The 26,555-nt window shown below is 41.7% G+C and overlaps 1 protein-coding gene across 2 annotated transcripts in view; it reads left to right on the top strand.

The window, feature by feature from the left end:
* Positions 1-25,524, top strand: part of ITGB4 (integrin subunit beta 4) — a 70,830-nt gene extending 45,306 nt beyond the window's left edge. Inside the window, exons 23-41 of one of the 2 annotated variants that reach the window (XM_056550096.1) lie at positions 60-83; positions 3,054-3,202; positions 3,288-3,467; positions 8,430-8,578; positions 9,001-9,208; positions 9,296-9,447; positions 9,852-10,032; positions 10,742-10,879; positions 13,720-13,902; positions 14,029-14,160; positions 18,567-18,737; positions 19,027-19,161; positions 20,394-20,510; positions 20,595-20,744; positions 21,224-21,412; positions 22,380-22,535; positions 22,632-22,796; positions 23,054-23,170; positions 24,547-25,524. In XM_056550096.1, the coding sequence (XP_056406071.1) occupies positions 60-83; positions 3,054-3,202; positions 3,288-3,467; positions 8,430-8,578; positions 9,001-9,208; positions 9,296-9,447; positions 9,852-10,032; positions 10,742-10,879; positions 13,720-13,902; positions 14,029-14,160; positions 18,567-18,737; positions 19,027-19,161; positions 20,394-20,510; positions 20,595-20,744; positions 21,224-21,412; positions 22,380-22,535; positions 22,632-22,796; positions 23,054-23,170; positions 24,547-24,686 (2,836 nt within the window). In that variant the 3' untranslated portion in view covers positions 24,687-25,524. The remainder of the gene's footprint in view (positions 1-59; positions 84-3,053; positions 3,203-3,287; positions 3,468-8,429; positions 8,579-9,000; positions 9,209-9,295; positions 9,448-9,851; positions 10,033-10,741; positions 10,880-13,719; positions 13,903-14,028; positions 14,161-18,566; positions 18,738-19,026; positions 19,162-20,393; positions 20,511-20,594; positions 20,745-21,223; positions 21,413-22,379; positions 22,536-22,631; positions 22,797-23,053; positions 23,171-24,546) is intronic. The other variant, XM_056550095.1, reaches the window with a different exon arrangement.
* Positions 25,525-26,555: the final 1,031 nt, after the last annotated feature.

The raw sequence follows: 26,555 nt of genomic DNA, 5'->3' as shown, positions 1-26,555 counted from the left end.
AACTAGGTAATAATCTATTACAAATACACAATATTAATGTCTTCTGTTTCTGCCCCCAGGCTGCAGTCAAATGCTGGCAAAAGGTAGGAAACCAAAACTTTCCTTTTACTATGTTTTTACTGTTGTACCAACCATTCACTAGCAGTGTCAGTCATGAACCAACACAGCTGTGGTGGTAATTCTATTACTGGCAGCCATCTTATCCAGCTACGAGCCCCACCAATCCAGCTGTCACTTATCAAATGCCATATTGTCTGCTGTGAGGACCAAAAGTCACTTTTGCTATTTATTTCTATGGGTCTGACATCAAGCATTCCATAGAAATGAACAGGGAAAGTGACTTCTGGTCCACACAGCAGACACTGTAGGATTTGACAAGTCCAGTGTAGTCACGTGATGTTACAGGTAAGTAGTCCCTGGGCCCCTAGCTTTAAAAGAATGCCCTGGGTTGCATGGGAAAGTGAATTAATGGCCTGTTCAATATATGATCCGACTGCTCTACAATCAGTACAACTAAAGTCCAGCCACTAAAACTCATATATAAATAAAACAGCTCACCTCCCTTTCGGTAGCCAAGTGCCTGGGCCTCAAGGCCATCCCAATATAATAATAACAAAATGGAAAGATAACACCAGCGCTGAATAGGTCCGGTATAAGCTGCCTAGATACAACAGTTGGATCTCAGCTAAGACCACCAAAAATGGAGCTGTACACAATATATATAAATGTGTATTGGCGCTCTAATAATAAAAACTATAAATAGTAATAGAGGCTCACTTACTAAAATCCTGATGGGGAGTGTACTCAGAATCTCTGCCCAGAGGGAAGTTCTTGTCTCCACTTAAAAATCCTGCAAAGCTGGAAGTCCGCGTCCTTGATAGTATGGAGCTTGTCCCGTTGTACTTGCTTTTTCTGCTTGGAGTAGTTTACAGAAGTCTGTGGTTCCAGTCAACCTATTAGCCGGGAGATCTGCCCCGGCCGGTGGCGTCTCACCGGCTTGCTGTACTGTTAGTGGATTACGGAGGGCTGTGACCTAGTGCTGCGAGTGACGTCACTAGTACAGGGAGAGCGCAAAGCCAAAAAGCATCTAACCCGTTTCGGAAAGTAACGCTTTCCTTCATCAGAGATGGATTATCCTCCATGAGCCTCTATTACTATTTATAGTTTTTATTAGTAGAGCGCCGATACACATTTATATATATTGTGTACAGCTCCAATATAATAATAATATAGTGACCAATAACCTGCATATAATGTAAGGATACACTTTATTTTATAGGCCAATATATCATATAGATTAGAAGTTTATGCTCATACCATGGATTGCAACTTCTTAAAGAGAAACTGACAGCTGGTTCACCCGCACTAAACCCATTACAAAGGGTTATAGAGCTAGAGATCCAGATTAAAATCATGTAGTACTCACCTGGACCCTTCGCTCCAATATGCCAGTCCACCTCATGCTCACAAGGGGGTCTCATTCATATATTTATGAGGTGAGCGAACATATAGGAGCAGAGGGGAAGGAGGCAGGGTTAATGGGTATGTTGGGTCCGGCCTCCATTGCACTAAGCCGGCAATTAACATATTAGCAATGGAAGCTATTATATTGTATATCTTTAGAAAGGTGGTACTGATCCGGGTGAGTAATGCATGATTTTAATAAGGTTCACCCGCACTATAACCCTGGGTAATGGGTTTTTCGCTAATGTCTCTGTCCTGTATCGTAACAGAAATTAATGCGTTCATTCCTTGGATTGCTCAAATAAAGTTCATTCCAGGAACAGTAAATAGGTTTCTTTATGCAGAATAGCAAATGAACTATTCCTTCTGTTATGTACTATAACTATTCCTTTAGTTGTGTGCCACATAAATCCTTTTATGAGTTGTGTTTTGTGTAATAACTAAAACAACTGAAAACATGTTCAATATTCTACTCATCATCTTCCTCAGCAGTAATAAATACATATGTACAAATGGTCTTTTTATGTCCACAATAGGATTCGAATCCTGTAGTTGTGAAGGGCAAATAAAACTCCTGTCCAGACTTCAATTGAATCATATGGATTAATACATTCTAGCCTAACTATTGTTTGGTCATCTGTCTACTCCAGTGTTTCCCAACCAGGATGACACCAACTGTTGCAAAACTACAACTCCCAGCATTCTGGGAGTTGTAGTTTTGCAACAGCTGGAGGCACCTTGGTTGGGAAACTCTGGTCTACTCATATACAGCAGATAAATGTCTATAGGGGTTGTGACCCATAGGATGTGCACAAACTGCTAATCTATTTTATATATTGGCTTATGAAATAACGTTTATCCTTGCATTATATATAGTTTATTGGTCACTATATTATTATTACATTGGGATAGCCTTAAGGAGCCTGCCTCTTTCTGTTAAATACAAACAAGGAGAGCGCTCCTGGTGTGATAACGTAATGTAAAAAGAAGATGAACAAACAAGTGGAATTGCTCACCAAGTGTAGTTGTACTGCAACCAAGTACAACTATGGTAAAAGCGTGAAATAACACTGCAACGGGCGAAGAACGGCAGCCGCTCCTGGAAACACAGGCAAAGCACTGGATCCCTCCAAGGAACAGCCCAGGATAAAGGCAGCGCACAAGACTTCAAAGGTAAAATGGTTTATTTACCCAGCATGCAACGTGTTTCGCTGGATAACCAGCTTCATCAGGCCTGATGAAGCTGGTTATCCAGCGAAACGCGTTGCATGCCGGGTAAATAAACCATTTTACCTTTGAAGTCTTGTGCGCTGCCTTTATCCTGGGCTGTTCCTTGGAGGGATCCGTCTGAGTCTTTCTGTTAAAGTCCCTTCATTGTTTATCCAGACATAGTGGCATCTTATGCACTGATGTGGCTGTGCCTGGTACTGACAGAGCTAATGATTGGTGATAGATCCAAAGTGTTGGTCCCTAATGATCCATCCAAAGGATAGGTCATCTATGGAAAGTCCTGGAGATCCCTTTTAACATTGATGACATTCAATTATTTTGCCAACAAATGGAAATCATCTTTATATTACTTCTTTTAGACAGGACCATACAATTGCAGACACTGTATTAATGGCTCCAAGAGAAGCTGAACCTGAAATTGTAAAAGTCACGGAGAAACATGTCTCACATGAGGCATTCCAGGACTTGAAGGTCACCCCAGGATATTACACAGTCATATCTGATAGAGGTGAGAAATAAGGTCCTCTAGATAATGTTTTAGCTTTATGCCTTCACATTTTCTGATCTTTTGGTGCCCTCTGTGCCTGTCACAGATGCCCATGGTCTAGTGGAATTTCAGGAGGGGGTGGAAATGGTGGATGTGCGAGTTCCTCTTTTCATCCGACCAGAAGATGATGATGAGAAGCAGCTGCTCGTGGAAGCTCTAGAAGTTCCTGCAGGAACTGCCCGCTTGGGACGCAAAAACGTCAACATTACTATCATCAAAGAACAAGGTGGGTAAGAGACAAGAGGTTGGTAAGGTTTTAACTTTGCATCCTGCTAGATTTATTATCAGTTTGATAGCTGCCGAGGATATTTGGCTTGATTTTTGCCTGTAACTCTTTGCACCTACTTGCGCTAATGTGCACCAAACTGCTCCGTTCACCTCAGTAATGTGAAAGCGGACCTATTTAAAATTGGTCAGAAAAGTGCAGACACCATGTGCCAAAATCTGTTGGGATATATGTATCAGGAACACAGAAAATACAGAGGACATACTGTCCTTTTGGGTTTCTAAGCAGAATTGTCTAGGTAGGGGCAAAATCAAGCACAAACCGATAGAAAGTCATGGTAAATATATTGGGAAATGTGTGAACTTGCTAGAAATGCTATAGGCACAGCAAGAAACTGTTGTTTTTAATAATAGTAAATGTGCAAACTACCTGCACAATACTGTCCACCCCTAGACATCTTATCCCCTATCCAAAGGATAGAGGATAAGATGTCTGATCGCATCGGGTCCAGCTGCTGTGACGCCCCACCCATGATCTCTGGCCCAGCACCCCGGTGTTCAGAATACCAGCTGTGCTAGGCTTTGGGCAGCCGTGGTTGTCACGCCCCCCTCCATTAATGTCTACGGGAGGGGGCGTGACAACTGTAGTCACTCGAAATCCAGCACAGAGAAGAGTTCCCTCTTTGCAGCAAATTACTGGAGTGTGGGGCCAGAGGTCGCAGGGGGTCCGGCCGCTGGGACCTTTGGATAGAGGATAAGATTTCTAGGGGTGGAGTACCCCTTTAATAGGTAGTGCCACAAAAATAACATAACTTGCAGACTCACCTGTTTGCTTAATTTCACCAACCTCTTTCTCCCATTTCTCCTTGACTTGAAATTTCGTAGGAGTCTCTTGGGATAGAAGTTTATAAATTGCAAACAAAGATTTTTTTTCCTTCTAGACCATTTTCCTTTCCATAAATAATCTATTAGTATATGTGCTTCGACCACAAATTCATTTTATTCTTTCAATGCATTATGTATTTGAATAAACCAAAATGTTTGTTGTCTAACACTCCCTATAGCCTTTTAACCTTTTCAAAACCCTAGAGATGCCATTTTTCAAACATGTGCCCCACACGTAAAACACTTTTATCTTACCAATGCTTTTGACATATTTCATCTCAAAATCCTCTAAAGATTCATGGCCAAAAAATACAGACGAAAGTTAGGTAAAACTAAGCCACCTTTCCCTTCTGGTAAGTTCAAATTTGTTATTTTATTCTAGCTCTCTTGCTCCCCGTATTACCTTGTTCATTAATACTTTAAAAGATCTGAACCATTTATCATAAATCCATATAGGAGAAGCATACAGACAATATAAAACCTTATGGAGAGTATTCCATTTTTATTATAGCTGCTCTATCAGCCATTGGCAATTGGAGATTGGCCATTTGATCCATACCGCCACTTTCTTTCTAATTTTCTTAAACACTGTTTTGATATTTAATTTTAAATATTGTCAAGGGGCCGAGCTTACAAATACACCTATATACTCCAGTGTATCCAAACTCAATATTAACCCCAGCACTCGAAAGGTACAAATCCTTACCAAGAGGCAGAAGAGACAATTTTCCACAGTTGATTTTGATTTGGACTCTTCCAAAATACCCAACTACCTCTTTCATCCTAGGAACAGTGTACTCAGGGTTCTTAAAAAACAACAGGATGTTGTTTGTATTAAGTAAAATCGTGTCCCTTACTTTCCTAGGTTTCTTGTGATCTGCAAATAACTGATGCCAGTGGTTTTATATATATATATATATATATATATATATATATATTAAAATGTAGTGGGGAGAGGGGTCATCTCTGTCGGGTACCTCTCACTACCGGTAAATCCTCAGATGATCAGCTATTAATAATTATGCTAGCTATAGGGTTACAATAAAGCCACTTAATCCAATTGATGAGTCCTTCACTCCACACTGTTGAAAGCCCTCATGGCATCAAGAGACAGGATGGAGTGGGGGTCCCCCTTCCTCAACCAGCTTATATGCAAAAATCCTTATCTAGTTATCATACATAGATCTCCGGGGACAAAACTGTTTTTTTTTTTTCAAACTTTGTTTATTGAAAGGATTTTCAAAATTTTACAATTAAGGTAAACAACAATCAGGATTATAAGACAGGTATGCAATCAAAGAGAGGGTCACTCCGGACCCAACAGTCATAAAAGCAAATATGATATATAAGTCCTCGTTCGAGGGCAAACAGATCGCCGGACAACAGGCAATCACAATCCAAATTACAGTGAAACAAATCAGTACGATTGTCAGCATGGTGCAAAACACTCACTCCCACACACAGGGGCCTCCTCCACTTACCACACCTGACATCCTTCCAACTTCCAAGCACACATACCCACACACACAAAAAATAAAAAAAATAAAAAGGGGATGAAGATGACATGGAGAAGCGTGGAAGAGGTAATTGTGGAAGAAGAATATAGAAGCACGAGAGAATCAACCCCTGTCATCAGAAAGGCAGAGTGGGCCCAAAGTGTTACTGAGAGAAGCCAAAGAGTACCATTCCGTATGACGGAACGGCAGTACAATTTAGTCTATTTGTGGTTTAGTGAAGTGGGCAGCCAAGAAGGTGCGCCATTTAGCAAAGAATTTCCTAGCATCCCTCTCACGATGCCTCTCCGTGTCCAGTCTATCGACCTCCAAAAAGTCCTTAAGATCTTCCACCACTGCCGCTAAAGACGGCATCGCGGGTTTGATCCATTCACGTAAAATTATACGTTTAGCCACAGGGAGTATGACATGAATGAACCTGGGTAGTGACCGTAGGCCTGTCTCTTTCATAATGGATGCATCAACAGACTGGAACAGGAGAGCACGCTGTGTCAATGGTAAGCTAACCTTCCAAAACTTGGATATGTATTCCACCACCTCCCTCCAGAATAGCTGAATTTTCTCACAGGACCAGATACCATGCAGAAAGTCAGTAGCAGGTGCGTTACATTTCGGGCATGACGTGATCCTGTCAGGAAATGCTGCCGAGGCCGGGATGTTAAAGCCCAGATAACCAAAGTGCATCATTTTAAAGTAAGATTCCCACCACCTTTCATTTATGACATTCTGCCTAACCTTTGTCCATCCTTCCAGTATGTGTTCTCTAGTCTCGGGGTCCTGCAAGATAGCTTCCCACTTGTCAAAAAGAGTGTGTTTAGAGACTCTCAAAAAGCGTTCATTGAAACATCTATATAAGGTAGAGATGGACAACTTTTTGGGCTGCGTCCCTATCAAATCCTTCAGGGGTGAGGGCTGTAATTCCGAACTCGGATCCCGGAGCCTAGAGGTACAGAAGGACATCATTTGTGACACTTGGAGAAAGTGAGAGGGAGGCATGTCAAATTGCTGTAAGAGCTTGTTTGGGGTAAACCAGCGACCTGCCTCAGGATGCATTAGTTGCCTAGCGGTGCTCAACCCTTTGCGCTTCCACTGAGTAAACAGTGCATTCTCCCTACCCTGGGGAAATTCCGGATGACCCCACAGATGTAGCCTCCCAGACAATAGAAAGGATAGATTGTAGGCATTGCGTACTGTCCGCCATGTCACTACTGTGTCCCTAATCAAGACAGACCGTTTTATATGTGCAGGCAGGCATGATAATTTAGAATGTAAGCAGGACACCAAATTCCAGGGGGATGCGTAATCCGCCTACACCTCAAAATTGGAGTGAAAGCTGGATGTATAAATCCAGTCCAGAACATGTCTAAAGAGGCACGATAAATTGTAGCCTCGGAGATTGGGGAAACCCACTCCCCCATCCACTCGGTGAAGCATCAATTTTTGGAGGGAAATGCGAGGACGCCTGCCCGACCAGATAAAACGAGTAAAGGCTGAATTAAGAGTGTTGATGTCCTTGTGCTTCAGGAGAATAGGTAAAGTTTGCAGATGATATAGGAGTCTAGGAAAACTAATCATCTTTACCAGGTGACATTTGCCCAGGAAAGAGATTGGCAGGTGACTCCATTTTTGTAGTTCGTTGCAGACCTGTTGGAAAAGTGGGGGGTAATTCAAGGTATACATGGAGGACGGGGACTTCCCTATTTTGATCCCTAGATATGTGATGGAAGATTTAAGGAGCCCCTCGGGGATATTGAGTGCAGCCCAGTAGGAGGAGGATCCCGGGGTTCCCAACGACAAAAGTTCACTTTTAGATTGGTTAATTTTATATCCCGAGAAAGTCTCAAAGTGAGTCAACGTTGACATCAGGTTAGAGTAATGAGCCTTGGGATCTGCCATAAAGATAAGTATGTCATCTGCAAAGAGAGTCAATTTGACCTCCGTGTGTTGAATAGGGATACCACGATAAATCGAGGAATCCTCGAGATATCTGGCCAGAGGTTCAAGTGCTACATTAAATAATAGCGGAGAGAGTGGACATCCCTGTCTCGTCCCCTTAAAAAGGGGGAAGGAGGGGGAGAGGACACCGGACGTGAACACCCTAGCTTGTGGCAAGGAATACATACTGGTCAGAAAGGTCCGGAAGCTCCCGGTGATGTCCATCTTGTCCAGCACCATCCCAAGCCAGTCCCATTTGACGTTATCAAACGCCTTTTCAGCGTCCAGTGCCAAAAGCACTGGATGTTCATCTGGTCTGGGGCGGACAAAACTGGTTTGATCCAGATCAATTATCTCCGGGAAGACCTTTGCCAGTCTTCTCGCAAGGCCCTTAGATATGATTTTAATATGACTGTTTTAAGAGATTTTTTCAGTAAAAATGCTATATTTGCCTCGCCTGTGGAACTGGAATCCTCACATCTGCAAATGTATTACTATTTAATTAGTTCTTTTGGTTTATTGTTTTTCAATTGCTGTGTTACTTCCTCTGTAATCAGGGGCTAGGGGCTATTTGTAGTAATAAAATAGCAAATGGTTATGGAATGAAATCATATCTCCATTTTCTCTAGCAAAGAGTGTTGTGACCTTTGTGAAACCAGCATTCACCTACAGCCGTCAGGACCAATATGCTCGTGTTCCGCTTTCACGTGAAATTCTACAGAATGGCAAGACACAGGTGACCTATCGCACCCAAGACCTGACAGCTCGTGACGGCAAGGTAGGCACAGATCTGTTGGAGTTCTGCATGACTAGCCTAAATATAAGGATGTAAATACAATGAGATATGCAGGGAATGTCACATAATTCATCAGCGATAAGGATTAAGTCAGAGTAAATGGAAGCAGGTTCATTCCACTGGTCGAAAATATAGTAGAAAGATCTAAGGCCGGGCCAAGCAGTGGGCAAAAAAAATGTGGCCTTGAACTTAAACCTATTTACTGCATATATATATATATATATATATTTTTTTTTTCCAGGGGAGACACAGGATATATATGTAATGTACATTTGGCTGATATAGTAATATGTATTATACTGTATAGATATAGATTGTCATAAGTCAATGACTTGGTGGACATGCTACAAAAGGATTAAGTAAATGTTGGTTGTGATCCCGCTTTTTTTATATTATTATTTTAGGATTATACTTTTTCAGAAGGTGAAGTCACATTCCAAGGAGATGAAACGCAGTCACATATTTTGGTTCCTCTACTTGACCGGTCAGAGGTGGACACTTTGCTGGGAAACAGACAGGTTAAACAATTTCTGATAGAACTGAGCAATCCAAAGTATGGTGCCAAAATTGGCAAGTACCCACAATGCACCATCACCATTGATGACACTGCAAGTGAGTTACTGGCTACACCATCTAGACACTGGTAAAGTTGGTAGGATGAACTTTGGTATTGACCTGCTTGCCCAATTTATTTGTCAGATGTTGTACCACAAATAATGACACAACAGGCTCTGGGGTCTCCTCGTGGAAAGATTGGAGCTCCGGTTAATCTGAATGCTCATGCTATTAGTGCTCGAAAAATCCGGCTCAACTGGGTTCCACCGCCTGGAGGAAAAGCTTCTGGATATAAAGTAAGTGTGTTTTGTTCATCCTTTTTGAAACATTTCTCCAAAATGTTGGTGATATGATTACTAAACATAGTTATGCACCAGTTAGGCATCTGCACTTAGGGCAGGTCTAGCTTGGCATATGCTTATCGGAAATAATAGCCATACTGTGGGGTTGATTTGTCATATTGCGAAGGATTATACTCTTATAACCAGATACTGTATGCTTACAAATGGTTCTAGTTACCTTTGTTTAGAACTATCCTTAGGGTTTTTGTTGTGTCTCTCCCCTCTGGCTGTGGATCCATAGAGATATTTCCATTACCGTACAGGCAACATTAAAATGTACTGACTATATGCTGCCTCTATATGGCTTCCTTTTAAGCCATATAAAATGACCTTGCCTGACATTTAAATATTCCATTTAGATTCGATACTGGATTCAAGGAGACTCAGAGTCTGATGCCACTGTGATAGACACCAAGGGGACTTCTGCAGAGTTAGTCAACCTATATCCATACTGTGACTATGAAATGAGAGTGTGTGCCTATGACATGCAGGACGAGGGCCCATATACAGATATTGTGACATGCCAGACGCTAGAGGATGGTGAGTATGTCTAGCATGATGAAACTGCATGATGTGATCAGTGATCTACCATACAGGGATTCTCTAATTTCACTGCATTACTCTGTATGCAGTTCTAGCCTAGCCACAGTTCTAGATTTTATGAAACTGGGCCTAACGATGTACATACAAAGGTAGTGTTTGTCATTTTGCAATTAAACTCATTAGATTTTGCCATTTTTTTTTTTTACTATGGCTTAGTGGTTGGCACTGTTGCCTTGCAGCGCTGGGGTCCTGGGATCAAAACCCGCAAATGGCAATATATGCAAAGAGTTTGTATGTTTTTCTTTTGTGCATAATCTTTCCGGTACATTGGTTTCCTCCCACACTCCAAGATGAACTGGTATGTCAATTTGGAGTTTATATTGTGAGCCTTATTTGGGACAGGGACCAGTATAAGTGATGACAAGTTCTGTACGGCATTGTGGAATATGTTGCTGATATATAAATGAAGGAATTATTAGTATTAATAATGTGACCATGAGTTCCTGTGGCTTAGTGGTCGGTGTTGCCCCTTTTTACCCATGCCTATGGGCTCACAGATACCCCTGGAATGACGCAGAGCCTTAATTAAACAATACAGTGTGTGCCTTACACCCAGGACTCAAAACGTGTCAAAGAATGACAACCAAGCAGTATTTATTCCCATCTAGACGTTATATGATTCCTTGTCCTTTCTCTTTTTCCACAGTTCCAAGTGAGCCAGGCCGTCTGGCATTTAATGTTATTTCCAGCACGGTAACACAACTGAGCTGGGCAGAGCCCGCCGAGACTAATGGCAATATCACCGCTTACGAAGTTAACTACGGCATGGTGAACGAGGACAACCGTAAGTAGAATACTATCACTTCACCTCATTCTCCTCTTTTAATGTAACTTTTTAGGATTTGTGCACTGAATTGTAAATGGATTGTAAAAAAAAACATTCCAAACTGACAGATGCTTCACCGAAACTTAACCCAATATACAGGGTGATATAAGGTGAACCTGAGTAAAATTATGTATTATTCACTTCGATCCATGGTCCTATTGTAGATATAGAGCCCCTGCTGCTAATATGCAAATATGCTCTTTTGCGCAATGGAGGTATTAGCCAGCTCGCTGAGCTTCCCTGCCTCTGTCCCTCTGCTGCCATATGCCCACCCATTTCTAAATATGTCTTTCCTCTTCAGAGCAGTCATGTCCAATGCCCACATGACCTCTGACCAGGATGTGCATATTCAGAGGTGGGTGGACATATGGCAGCAGAGTTTGGAGAGTCGGCTACTGCCTCCATTGTGCAAAGGAGCAAATTTGCATATTAGCAATAGAGCCTCTAAGACTATAATGGGACCATGGATTGGAGTAAGTAATACATCATTTTACTCAAGATCAACCCACCATAACCCTGTTTATTGGGTTTAGTGCGGGTGTACAGCCTGTCAATTTCCTTTTAAAATGAGCCACTACAGGGAACTAAAGTTGGGGGGAGCTTACTATAAAAATACTACTCACTATTACTCACCAGCTATTGCTACTTTCCAAGTATTCTGATCAAAGTCTTGCCATGGTGAATTAAAGTTATAGGAGTAGTATACAGTAGTATAGCAGTAAAGGAGAACAATTCTTACTGTTGGATTAATACATTTAAAGGAGTACTCCAGCTCAACATAACTTATCCCTAATCCAAAGGATAGGGGATAAGTTATAGATTTTGGGGGATCCGAGCGCTGGGGCCCCCGGGATCTCCTGGACGGGGCCGCGGCAGTCTGCAGGAAGTGCAGTTTCGTCCCCAGCAGAAAGCCACGGCAGACACGCCCCTCCATGTATCTCTGTGGGGTACATGGAGGGGGCGTGTCGGCCACCACGTCATTTGGGGACGGAACGCACCCTTTCCAGCATACTGCCGCGGCCCCGTCCAGGAGATCCCGGGGGCCCCAGCGCTCGGACCCCCCGGGATCTATAACTTATCCCCTAGGTTAAGTTAATTGCACTACAGATGTCCTTTAATGTAAGAGGGGGGGGTAGCAGTGGTTGGACCCCCAGAGATCAGCTACTTATACTCTAGCCTGTGGTACTGTGTAGTAACCCTTTAATATGCCCGACAGCCCCTTGACGCCTATCAGCTTCTTGCAATTTGGAGTGACGAGACCAAAATAGAGCTTTATAGTCACAACCGTAAGCACTATCTTTGGAGATGGGAGGCCTATAGTGAAAAGAATAGTCACTGATGTTCTGGGGTTATGTGAGCTCTAATAGCACAGAAATCTTATAAATATTGGTGGCAAGATGAATGCAGCATGTTATCAGAAAATACAGGATAACAATTTGCATTATTCTGCACGAAACACTCTTGGACTTTCCAGCTAGACAATAACCCTAAGCACAAGGCCATGTTGACCCTCCGGTACTTAAAGCAGAAAGAGGTTCTGAAGAGTCCATCACTGCCTCCCTAATATCATAGAGCTACTCTGAGGAGATCACAAATTTACTGTTAGTGCAGGATGACCAGAGAGTATACATGACTTGTAGGCAGTCTGATAAGACAAATAGGCAGCTATACCACCTGCCTGAATTTGGGGACTCGAAGACAACTATTACAAAAGACTGCACGCTTCAGTTGATATTAAAGCAGACACTGCTCAGTATTAAAGGAAATATGTGGCAAAAACATCCCCTATCCCCAGAATATGGGATGTGTCTGATCGCGGGGGGGTCTGAACGCTGGGACCCCTGCATGTTGCGGTCGACACACCCCCTCCATGTATCTGTATGGGAGAGGCGGGGAAGCAGCGTTTGTGCCTCCCCGCTTCTTCCATAGAGCTGTATGGGGAGGGGGCGTACCGTCGACCTCAGAGAGGTCGATGCTACGCGCATTAGCCTGCGCACAACGCGGCAATGTGGGGGCCCCATTTGGGAGATCACGGGGAAGCCCTAGCGGTCGGACCCCCCGCGATCAGACACTTATCCCCTATTCTGTGGATAGGGGATAAGTTGTTTTTGCTGCAGATGTCCTTTAAGAACTATGGGTATGCAGACTTTTGAAGAGGGATAATTATTTTTTTTTATTTGTTGCCATGTTTTGGTTTATGATTGTGTCATGTTTTGCCTGCTCACACACGTTTTCTTTAAAAAAAAAAAAATGTACGTACAGTATATTACCAATTCTTCAAAGGTTTGCAAACTTTTGAGCATAATATTTGATATTAAAGGGGTATTCCAGGAAAAAAAACTTTTTTTTTTATATCAACTGGCTCCAGAAAGTTAAAACGATTTAGGAACTGTCCAAAGCATTAGAGGTTTTCTATGAGCATTTGCTCCTACTCTGGACAGTTCCTGAGACAGACAGAGGTGTCAGCAGAGAGCACTGTTGTCAGTCAGAAAAGAACAACTCAACTGAGCTGATAACTACTAGAAGGATTAAGCTTTTTCAATAGAAGTAATTTACAAATCTGTTTAACTTTCCAGAGCCAGTTGATATATAAAAAAAAAAAAAGGGGGTTTCCTGGAATACCCCTTTTAAAGGATAAAATGAATTTCAAGGGAGATATTCACTTTAAGGGGTCAAAATAGTGTAATATTGCAAATGATGTATCTTTATAGTTACCTTTGCTTACATAGGTTGTTTGATGCAGGCCTAGGTTGTAACATGTCAGTTTTATGTGTGTATTCATTTTGTCTCTCTGGTAGAACCCATTGGACCCATGAAGAAGGTTCTCATCAATGATCCAAAGAAACGAATGGTTCTCATTGAGAACCTGAGGGAATCTCAGCCATACCGATATACTGTTAAAGCTTGTAACGCAGCAGGCTGGGGTCCAGAGAGAGAGGCCACTATGAACTTGGCCACTCAGCCTACTCGCCCAATGTCCAGTAAGTGATCCCCTAGGCTGGTGTTATGTAAATGGATCAATACCACGCATGTATTCTGTTCCTTATATGTTACTTATTGTTTTTAAAAGTCATCTCTCATTTGGCTTTGAAATTTGTTATTTGCAGTTCCATTTATCCCGGATGTCCCCATTATTGATGCAGAAGGTGGAGAAGAATACGACAGCTATCTGATGTACAGTGCAGATGTCCTTCGATCTCCAGTGGGAAGCAAAAGGCCAAGTGTGTCTGATGAATCAGGTAAGCAATAAGATGTTCAGAGCTTCCTTCATGACACCTATCATAGTGGGAAGGGTGGATTCTTAAAAGAACATCTGATGATGTCTCAGCCCATCTCCAGGTCAGATAATGTGTACAGACCCATTGTTATATTCCACAAGCTCAGTCTGTTGGCTGTTAGCACCAACCACACTGACCCGTAAACTGAAAACCCCATCCCCCCTCACCCTTCTTCCTTAGTATGTACCCCCCCCATTTAAGTCACCCCTGTCCCTTGAAGGCAAGAACTGGAAATACATCCCACTTCTGGGGTCGGAAATGGATCTGCGCCATGTCACATGGAAAATGTCTGCAGAAGTTATTCCACGTCTTTCAGTCAGCAGTGCAATGTCCACAGACACTGAGAGTCTTCAGGATCAGATGGATCATTCCAGTTCTTTGAAGAGGAAAGGGACCATGCGGGCAACTGCAGAAGGTGACAAGATGGTGGGGGGGTCTACTACTGTATGTTTTCCTCCCTTCATACACCCCCATCAGTGTAACGTGCTAACAGCCTTCAGCTGCATGACTGTCTTGTCTTTTCTTATTTAATCGGTGTGGTGGAGCAGTTGATGGATAGAGGGGCTTATCATTACTCTCTTTCCTGGTCATGGTCTTACATCTACACATACAGTTAAAGTCATAAGTTTCCATTTACAAAAGCTTAAATCATTAAAACTCAGTGGATTGTGCCTTTGCATAGCTTGAAAAATTCCAGAAAATGATGTCATGGCTTTAAAATCTTTTGATACACTTAATGGCATTGTGTGAGGTGGTTGGGGGTGACCTGTGGTAGGATTTTAATGCCTACTATCAAGGGCTATATGCCTCTTTGCTTGACATCATGGGAAAATTAAAAGAAATTAGCCAATACATCAGAAAATGAATTGTTGACCTGCACAAGTCTGGTTCATCCTTGGGAGCAAATTCCAAATGCCTGAAGGTCCTACGTTCATTTGTTTATAGGATAATGTGCAAGTGTACATACCATATGGCCATCATACTGTTCAGGAAGGAGATTTGTTCTGTGTCCCTTAGAGATGAATAACCTTGTAAAGATGCAGAAGGAAACCATTAGGAAAGTATCTATATCAATAGTAAAATGTATTCTGTATGTCAACATGGCCTAAAAGATTGCTCAGCAAGAAATAAGCCATTGCTCCCAAGCCAGGTTATAGTTTACAACTGCACATAGGGATAAAGGGGGTCACATGATCATGTCAGGAATTGTAAAAAAAAAACAAAACTGAGCTCTAATGAATCAGGTGGCTCAGGTGGTGGAAACATATGACTTTAACTATTTACCTGTGTTTTGGTCTGGATTGTATTAAATTTGAGAAAAAAAGGAACTAAAATGTAAAAAAAAAAAATTAACTACCGAAAACATTTAGCATTTAGGCGAAATTGGTCATTGGCCACAAAAGCTACAAATGGAAAACAAAATGCAATGGGATTAATAAGAAGCAATATGATCATAAGCCACATAAAGCATAAAGCATTGGTACGGCCTCACCTGGAATATGCTGTTCAGTTTTGGTCACCTGTCCATAAAAGGGACACTGCGGAGTTGGAAAGGGTGCAGAGACGCGCGACTAAACTAATATGGGGCATGGAACATCTTAGCTATGAGGAGCGATTAAAGGAGTTACAATTGTTTAGTCTTGAGAAGAGACGTTTAAGGGGGGATATGATAAACGTATATAAGTATATTAATGGCCCATACAAAAAATATGGAGAAAAACTGTTCCAGGTTAAACCCCCCCAAAGGACGAGGGGGCACTCCCTCCGTCTGGAGAAGAAAAAGTTTAGTCTCAAGGGGCGACACGCCTTCTTTACCGTGAGGACTGTGAATTTATGGAACGGTCTACCTCAGGAACTGGTCACAGCAGGAACAATTAACAGCTTTAAAACAGGATTAGATACATTCCTGGAACAAAATAAGATTAATGCTTATGAAGAAATATAAAATCTCATCCCTTCCCCAATATCGCGCCACACCCCTACCCCTTAATTCCCTGGTTGAACTTGATGGACATATGTCTTTTTTCGACCGTACTAACTATGTAACTATGTAACTATGTAAGAAGGCAGTGTACAATGTAATATCCACAACAAGGAAGATGAATGGCATGAGCTATCATTTATGCCTAGGGAGGTGTATTTGTTGTAGCTGTCGGACTGGCTTAGAATGATGGTGAAAACTATTCCAAGAGGCAGGTTTTTTTGTTTTTTTACATCAAAATACTTTACAATTTAGGGGATGTGTGAGTCTAAAAACTATAGTCAGCAACTCTCAGAATTACCTTTAAAGAGGCTTAGATGTGGTGTTTAACCCCTTAAGGACCAGGGGTTTTTCAGTTTTTGCACTTTTATAGAACGGGAGCGGACTCAGGACATACCAGTACATCCTTGGTGCAACAAGGAAATGTTTCTAAATATATGCATGTCCTCAAATACTCACCATGCCTCAGAAACATATATCAGAAACTGCCTATGGACAAGTGCGCTGCCATTTTACAAGGAAAAAAATACATATTTTTTCTAATTTCATAGTAACAGTGCACTACAGAATTCACCCTTAAAGAGTGTCTAAGTACCTCAGTAACAGTTGCATCCACTACAGTGGTGGTCTCCAAATAACAGTCCCAACATGCTCTTTTGACCATTGCCAACCAGGTTGTCACAAAAAGACAGTATTAGCTAAAGTATTCACATGAAATCTGACAGAAAAACCTACAGTCATGGCCGTAAATGTTGGCACCCCTAAAATTTTTCTAGAAAATTAAGTATTTCTCACAGAAAAGGATTGCAGTAACACGTATTTTGCAATACACATGTTTGTTCCCTTTGTGTGTATTGGAACTAAACTAAAAAAGGGAGGAAAAAAAGCTAATTGGACATAATGTCACCAAACTCCAAAAATGGTCTGGACAAAATTATTGGCACCCTTTCAAAATTGTGGAAAAATAAGATTGTTTCAAGCATGTGATGCTCCTTTAAACTCACCTGGGGCAAGTAACAGGTGTGGGCAATATAAAAATCACACCTGAAAACAGATAAAAAGGAGAGAAGTTCACTTAGTCTTTGCATTGTGTGTCTGTGTGTGCCACAATAAGCATGAACAACAGAAAGAGGAGAAAAGAACTGTCTGAGGACTTGAGAACCAACATTGTGGAAAAATATCAACAATTGCAAGGTTACAAGTCCATCTCCAAAGATCTAGATTTGCCTTGGTCCACAGTGCGCAACATTATCAAGAGGTTTGCAACCCATGGCACTGTAGCTACTCTCCCTGGGTGTGGATGGAATGAGAAAAACTGATGAAAGGTGTCAACGCAGGATAGTCCGGATGGTAGATAAGCAGCGCCAAACAAGTTCCTAAGATATTCAAACTGTCCTGCAGGCTCAGAGAGCATCAGTGTCAGCGCAAACTATCTATCGACATTTAAATGAAATGAAACGCTATGGCAGAAGACCCAGGAGGACCCCACTTCTGACACAGATAAATAAAAAATCAAGACTACATTTTGCCAAAATGAACTTGAGTAAGCCAAAATCCTTCTGGGGAAATGTCTTGTGGATAGATGAAACCGAGATAGAGCTTTTTGTACAGCCCAGTGTCAGAAAGCTGGGTTTGCGTCCGAGATCTTGGGTCTTTCAGCAGGACAATGCGACCCAGAAATGGATGGCAACAAAGCACTGGAGAGTTCTGAAGTGGCAGCAATGAATCCAGATCTAAATCCCATTGAACACCTGTGGAGAGATCTTAAAATTGCTGTTGGGAAAAGGCGCCTTCCAATAAGAGAGGCCTGGAGCAGTTTGCAAAGGAAGAGTGGTCCAACATTCCGGCTGAGAGATGATGGTTGCATTGATGGTTATAGGAAGCGACTGATTTCAGTTATTTTTTCCAAAAGGGGGTGCAACCAAATATTAAGTTAAGGGTGCCAATAATTTTGTCCAGCCCATTTTTGGAGTTTGGTGTGACATTATGTCCAATTTGCTTTTTTCCTTCCTTTTTTGGTTTACTTCCAATACACACAAATGGAATAAACATGTGTATAGCAAAACATGTGTTACTGCAATCCTTTTCTTTAAGAAATACTTCATTTTCTTGTAAAACTTTCAGGGGTGCCAACATTTACGGCCCTGACTGTATGTATGCATATGGAGGTGCATTACAGCTCCATAGACTTCTATGAGCTATTGCCAACCAGATATATGGTGCCAGACAGATTCCCTTCTAAAGATTACCAGGCAGAGGTCTCTCTTATTTCGGGACAGTAGGCAAGTATTGTTTTAGGGTATGTTCACACGCATGTGCATGTACTCTTACAATAAACATGAATCGGGAATAGATAGGTCCAATAACGTATTAATTTTGTTTTTAGAACAACTACTCAATGGACGTATGGACTTTTCATTCCCCGGATCAGGGAACAGTCTGACTCGGACAGTAACCGGTTACCAGCAGCTCAGCCCCAGTGTTCAGCAGCAGGAATCCTACAGATTTGGCAGCACCAGTTCTCATCATACAACCAGTATTTCTGGACATAGTAAGTGTTGGCTTCTAAATTGTCACCAACAAATGGGCCTTAGCAAATTCTTATCCCTATATGTGGTCAATGGGTATATCACTGTTCATTAAAAGCAATGAATGCCAATTGCAATCTTATGTTATACTTTCTAAAACTTTTACTACAAATGCCACACACACACTTCCCTCCTGTCCTTATCTCTCTTATCAGTCTGCATTTTTATGATTTCTGTGATTCTCTTACTGAACAATTTTTGGGACCTCCATTTCTTTCTCACAATCTCCTGCTGTCTCTTTTCCCTGTCCTATTGGAGGGTTCCTGCATCCCGTGCAGGAGTACCCCAAGAGACGACTTGCTGGGGCAAAAGTGAAGGGTTACCATGGCAACTGCGCCAGCCGGGACACAATAATTATGGCTGACAGTCCTAGAAGGATGCACGCGGTGATAGGTACCATGGAAACATGTCACGCTCATGCTATTTGATCATTGCTTTCCATGGATGCTTCATCCCATACTCCGTTTCAGATTCCAGACCAATGAAATGTAAATGAGTGAAAATGATTGTGCTGCATTATAAAGTAATCTGAAGTATCAAGATTCAGTGCTACAGCAGAAATAATGGTTTACAGGACTGGTTTATGGCAGGTTATGGGAATATTCAGTAAAGCATATACTGAGGATTACTAAATGCCACACAATCTATTTCAGCCTATAATGATTGCAATGCATGGATTGCTTCCCCGCATCCCATATCAGACTGGTGGTCTCATATATATGAAGAGCTTTTGCCCCCAAATAAAAAAAAACTTTGTCTCAGAGTTCTCCTCTCCTATTAAGTTTTAGAAAGGCTAAGTGAGAACTGATGTTACCTGGTTAGCTGAATCAATGACTTACGGGAACCCTATGCAAACATATTCTACATCAAACTGAGGATGGGAGAGATGGGGCATCACTTATCCAACTTTCCTAGATTCTTAAATGCCACTCCATAACTCTATAACTAGATCAGACTGCTGGATAACATGCAGGACATGCCATGCAGGACTTTTGGAAAGCTCTACTAACTGACGCACAGCTTGCCTAGAATCAGATATACTAAGAAATGGTTGGGTACAGTTGTTAACAGTCGGATAGAAGAGGATAGCTCGTGGACTTCTATATCCTGATTATATCTATTATAGGGGGGAAATTGTAATTGTGTCCAACATACCAGTCTGATCATGAATGGGTTAACCTGCCTGCTGGCCCATAATCTTCCAAACATGCACGGCTGATGCCCCTTACTTCATATCCAGAGATCCAGTTTATTGTTGATGTCTCTGGGCTTTTAAGGGGTTAACTTCACATCGCTGTAACCATCCATCATTACAGCTGGATCCTGCCATGCATGAGGATCTAGTGTATGCTCTGCTCTGCATAAGATGTATGTGTTCACAATTTAGTGACAAATGGGCTCAGATAAGCAACATGGAGGACGTACCGTAAGATAAGTAACCAGGTTTTGGATGGTGTGGAAATAATCTCTAAGCAAGTGTGCGATGCTGTGCTAATGCATTACACTTGTCATCAGCATGTGGACAAGTGGGCATCAAGCTATGTGTTTATCTAGCTTGGTATACCAATATTTGCTATTGAAATTACTAGTTATCCACAATAACATTCTGACTGATATCTGTATAGCTACATCAGGACAAAGCAGACTGGGATTGCCCCCACTTATGATGGGCACTGGCAGAGGAAGAACTCACTCAGAAGATGTTCGTGATGCCCTCACCAGCTTAGATGTGGCCATACAAGGTGAAAGCAGTGTGTTTTGTAGACAATTTTGTCACATTGGCTTTTGTATCTCCATACTAACAGATGTGCCTATTATTCATGTAGAGTCGCGTCTCTCACCTGGAATCCCTGACACCCCCACCCGCTTAGTATTCTCAGCATTGGGGCCTACATCCTTGAAGGTCAGCTGGCAGGAGCCACAATGTGAACGACAGGTCCTGGGATACAGGGTGCATTATCAGCTGCTCAATGGAGGTACCATATACTCACTATGATGTCAAGTTTTTAAAATGTTGTTGGATGTGACATATCATTATGAGGCAGGCTTGTGCGACTCTTGGCTCGGGGGGGTACTGGTGGAGGGAAAGTACCTGACATCTCGGGGACAGAGAAACTCTGATGTTCTTGTCTCATGTTTCTTCTATGAGCCGGGATCTCAGACTGTGAGTCTGCACTGTCCATAGTAACATAGTACAGTTAACATAAGAGTTAAATTATTTTGTTCTAAGAAAGCAGGAGTGCCTGCCTTCTAAGGACATTAAGATAAAAATCATTTAGCTTACTGCCTGCAGGGGTTGTATAGCCTGGAAGAAGATCTAGAACTCTTTTGTGTTTTTTTTGGCAGCAACCTATATCTAAGATGTCTGTGTCCTACCGATGACATCAGTGAGAAATACTAAAAACGGATTACTGTATAGATTGTGGAAGATATATGACAATGACCTTTCTTCCAGGTGACTCAAGAACAATCGACATCCCAAATCCCCGGGAGAACTCTGTGGTTGTGGAAGATTTACTTCCTAATCATTCATATATGTTCCGGGTTAAAGCACAGAGCGAAGAGGGATGGGGGCCGGAACGGGAAGGTGTTATCACTATTGAGTCACAAGTGGACCCACAGAGTCCTCTCAGCCCTGTACCAGGTAAACCCCATCAAGCATCTTGTCTTCGATTCCAGATGACCCAGTCTGGCATTGTCCGGTCAGTGGTGACAAATATCAGATGTGCCTCATTGACAGGGGTAAGGGCTGGTTCACATCACCATCTTACCATCCGATTAACAGACAGTACAATTGGACAAAATCGGATTACCTGAAATCGTATACAATCGTACTTAAAAAATTGTTTGGTATCCGGTTTAAAATCCTATTAAAAAATCGTACAGCTGAAAAATATTAATCTGTTTTCACAAAAAATCTGATCATGTTTGGAAAATGATATGTATGTCAAGGGCAAAAAAGTTTAAAGACGCTACTGCGCATGTGTAAAAAGAAATTATGTGCGATAAATCTAATAAAATCGCACAGTCACACGATTCGATACAATTTACATAGACCATAATAATAATAAAAAAATCGGACACGATCAGATTTTGAATCTGGGCGAAAAATCTTGGTCAACCACAATTTTACCCCCGATCTTAAATCGTACAAATTTGGATGTGGATCAAAACTGATGCATTTGTTGGCTACGAGTACTAAATGGAAGTCAATGGATATGACTTTGCATATATTTGTATGATTTAAAGATAAATAATCGTGAGAAAATGTAGGATGGTAAAATCGTGATGTGAATGCACCTTAATAGTTACACCCAATTATGAACTTATCCAAGAGAGATTTATTAATTTCCAGGAGGAATAAAAGAGGAACAGCTCAGAAAATCTGTCATTTTTATGTGAAATACAAGGATTTACTAAAACAGACATATCAGGAATGTTATTAAGTCTTCTTTATAGGAAATATTAAAATAAGGGCCACTTGAGGTGCAAAAAAATAAATAAAACAACAACCTAGCTTCATAGTAAGTTAAGCTAAACATTTGGTCCCTCCTTCCACAAGATGTGTTGTACTGTATATACAGTCTGAATTCTTTCTGTATTCTCTGCAGGTTCTCCTTTTACTCTGAGCACCCCAAGTGCTCCTGGACCCCTTGTTTTCACTGCTCTAACACCAGACTCTCTCCAACTCAGCTGGGTAAGACCAAGAAAACCCAATGGGACTATTCTGGGTTACATGGTCACCTGTGAAATGCTGCACGGTGGAGGTAATTCTAGATCATATTAGGCTGCTGATGGGTTAGTAGCACGTACATGGGTAGATTTAGAATGATATTTATACGTGCGTTATGTATTAATCTCAGGAGAGCCAAGGAATATATACGTGGAAGGTGATATGCCTGAGACAACGCTAACAGTTCCCTTCCTGAATGAGAACCTTCCCTACAAGTTCAAGGTGCAGGCCAAAACCACACAAGGATTTGGGCCAGAGAGAGAAGGAATTATTACCATTGAATCACAGGATGGAGGTAAGTGGTAGGGATTGTGGTATTTGGGCTAAATAGGGAGCGGACATAACCTTATAATATGCTTTCCCAGCGACACATTGATGGGTAATAAGACACAGGCAATAGCATCAATGTGTCATTCTTACACTTAGCCTTTCCCTAGCTACAACGCGATCAGATGCTGCAACGCTGAGGCATCAGCCATACACCCAAACATTTTGGAAGGTTCTTCCCAGCACTGTTCCATGTTTGATTCATACATGATCTGTTACTTGTAGGAAACTTCTCTCAGTTCGGGACTCAGCAGATGACACGTCGTGAAGTCTTTAATTTGCCAACAGAATACAGTCAAACAAACATCACTCACTCTACGATGTCCGAACCTTTCTTCACAGGTAATAACTGTTGTGTATCGACCTGTAACCTGTACAATCTCATGCATCATTAAAGCAAGTACACTGAGCCTGTATGGGGAATACCCATGCTTCCTTAAAGGGGTTCTCAACCATAAGGTGATTTTAGTACGTACCTGCCAGACAGTAATGGACATGCTTAGGAAGGATCTGCACTTGTCTTGGGGCCGCTAAATGGCTATGTTGTGAGATTACCATAACACTGTGGCTAGCTTTTGGTGAACTGGTATTTCCTGTTTGAGTTTTCTTCTTTTGCCTACAAATCCCATAATTCCATTTTCCTCCACCTCACACATCAGTCACCCCACCCATTGAAACATAAATGAGCTGCATCCATTCAAAAGACCTGTGGTTTTCAATCAGGGTGCCTACAGCTGTTGCATTAGTTGCAGATTGCTCTCTCTCCCACCAAGCGATCCCTCCACCCATTGAAGCAGACAGGCTCCCTGTCCTCAGCTGACTAGTGAGTCAGGTCTCGGCCGCATTGCAACCTGGAAAAAATCTGTGACAACAGTCATTTTGCATGTTGTTAAAAATAAATATTGGGGTGAAAATCACAGAAGAATTGTGAGAAAACCGTCACACACAGGTACAGACACTATATTATGAACTACACTAACTTTACAGCCGCTGTAGCATAGTCAAATAAAAAACATTCCTGTTATACCCCTTTTAATATGCAGCTGTGGTGCACCTATAAAGTAAAAGATTGCTCTATAGGGTCCTGAGTTGTGTGCACAAAACCAAAAGTTTTCTGGGCATAAAATAAAAACAAAATTCCAGCTGCATATGCATTTTTTTAGGAATTTTTTTTTTTTTTTTTAAAGAGATGCCTCTTAAGTAACATAATACAAGCCCAAACTCACCTTTTAAATCCCCTCTCCAACTTGGTCAGTTCCTATTCTTTCATTTTAAATATATATATATTTATAAACAGAAAACCCCTTTACAGTCTATTCACATGCAGCATATTTCTGCAACTGAAAGTCATGTTTTAGATCAGTGTTTCCTAACCAGGGTGCCTCCAGCTGTTGAAAAACTACCACTCCCAGCATGCCTGTCTACAACGGCATTAACCAACCAGGGTGCCTCCAGCTGTTGAAAAACTACCACTCCCAGCATGCCTGTCTACAACGGCGTTAACCAACCAGGGTGCCTCCAGCTGTTGCAAAACTACAACTCCCAGCATGCCTGGACAGCCGTTGGCTGTCCAGGCATGCTGGTAGTTGTAGTTTTGCACCAGCTAGAGGCACCCTAGTTGGGAAACACTGTTTTAGATGAATGGGATCCACTTTTTCCCCAAGTTTTTATAAATAGTCATATGACTCTTCCTGACATTTTATTTTTTTTATTAACAGATGGCATGTCTTTGACTTCTCACCGGATGGAAAGCTCTGGCACAGTTACTCAACAAATCACCAAAGAGTACGTAACACGAACAATGGCATCAGGAGGTTCCCTTAGCCGGCAGGTGGAGCGTCAGTTCTACGAGGCCTAAGAATTGTGTTTACCCCACTGGACTATGTAACTGCCTAGGTGCCACTTGGGCGACACATACCTGTCCCTGGCACTTTATTACTTCGTGCAGCAGGAGTCATACCCGTGCTTTTCATCGAATCCTTAAAACTGTGACTGTGCATCATAAGGAAGGGGATATGGCAGCCATATTGACGTAGGTGCTATGCAAGGAACCAAATGGGATAACATTTCTACACTGTCCGCATCAGGCTTTTCAATGTAATGCTCAATAATTGCAATGCTTTGAGGGAAGAAAGCGCCGACAGCCCTATCCCAGCATCCTCTATTCCGCTGCATGCTTTACACCAAATTTTATTTAAACTTTTTATGCTTTGTAAATAATTCTTTAAAAGTATGACAGAAAGGGAGAATTTATATACATTTAAAGGGAGTCTATCAGTGGACTTATACTGCTCGGAATACAGAATCGAAACTCAACATGCCCCACACCACAAACAACTAAGGTTTACTCTAAAATGCTGCAGCGTTTCAAAGACTGTGGCTTCAGGGAAGTGTCTGGGAGATGGGTGCCACTGCTTCCCTATGGCTCAGCTTGAATGATATCTTTCCCTTTATGCAGAATTGAGAGAGACCTGTCAATGAAGCTGAGCGGGTGGGATAGGAGCAGGGGAGACCACCTCCCAGACACTTACTCAGTGCTACAGCTCAGTTTTGAGTTGAGTGCAACAGAGTAAAGCTTAGTTGTTCATGATGAGGGAGTTTGTCAGGAATTGACGTTGCCTGTGGTTCGGGCAGCATAAATCTATTGACAGATGTCTTTTAAAGGGGTATTCCAGGAAAAAAACTTTTTTTTCTTATATCAACTGGCTCCAGAAAGTTAAGCAGATTTGTAAATTACTACTATTAAAAAATCTCAATCCTTTCAATAATTATCAGCTGCTGAAGTTGAGTTGTTCTTTTCTGTCTGGCAACAGTGCTCTCTGCTGACATCTCTGCTTGTCTCGGGAACTGCACAGAGTAGAAGAGGTTTACTATGGGAATTTGCTTCTATACTGGGCGGTTCCCGAGACAGGTGTCATCAGAGAGCACTTAGACAGAAAAGAACAACTCAACTTCAGCAGCTCATAAGTACTGAAAGGATTAAGATTTTTTTTATAGAAGTAATTTACAGATCTATAACTTTCTGGAGCCAGTTGATATATAAATAAAAGTTTTTTTCCTGGATAACCCCTTTAAAGTCTAAGGCCCCTTTCAAACTACAAAATTCTCCGTTTTTAAACATCCGTATGAAGTTCCATCTGAAAACCCGCTGAAAACGGCAGTAACAAAATCCTATACGTCCGTTAGAAAATCCCATAGACTATAATGGGATTTTCTAATAGCCGTTTGAATCCGTTATAGTCAGTTATTGATAACGGACGTTATTTTGTGACGGAAGATAGTACGGAAGTAAATAGTTCATGAACTATTTCTTCCGTTACTATCTTCCGTCACAAAATAACGTCCGTTATCAATAACAGACTATAACTGATTAAAACGGCTATTAGAAAATCCCATTATAGACTATGGGATTTTTCTAACGGACGTATAGGATTTTGTTACTGCCGTTTTCAGCTGGTTTTCAGACGGAACTTCATACGGATGTTTAAAAACGGAGAATTTTGTAGTGTGAAAGGGGCCTAAATTGAGGAGAGATCTTGCTGAAGTTATTGCTATTGGTGAACTGTATTAGTATTGTATTGGTGTCTGGTACTTGGTGTTGATATAGGAAATTAAGAGAAACCATGGAAATGTAACAGAACATATCATGTTCCATAAATCCAGGTCCTGTTCTGTATCTATAGCTATCAGTCCAGACATTTCTGGTGACCCCCATGAGAAGTATGGC

This window comes from Hyla sarda, chromosome 13 (genome assembly GCF_029499605.1).
Source record: "Hyla sarda isolate aHylSar1 chromosome 13, aHylSar1.hap1, whole genome shotgun sequence".
Classification (NCBI taxonomy): Eukaryota; Metazoa; Chordata; class Amphibia; order Anura; family Hylidae; genus Hyla; species Hyla sarda.
This window is presented reverse-complemented; position numbering and strand designations above follow the sequence as displayed.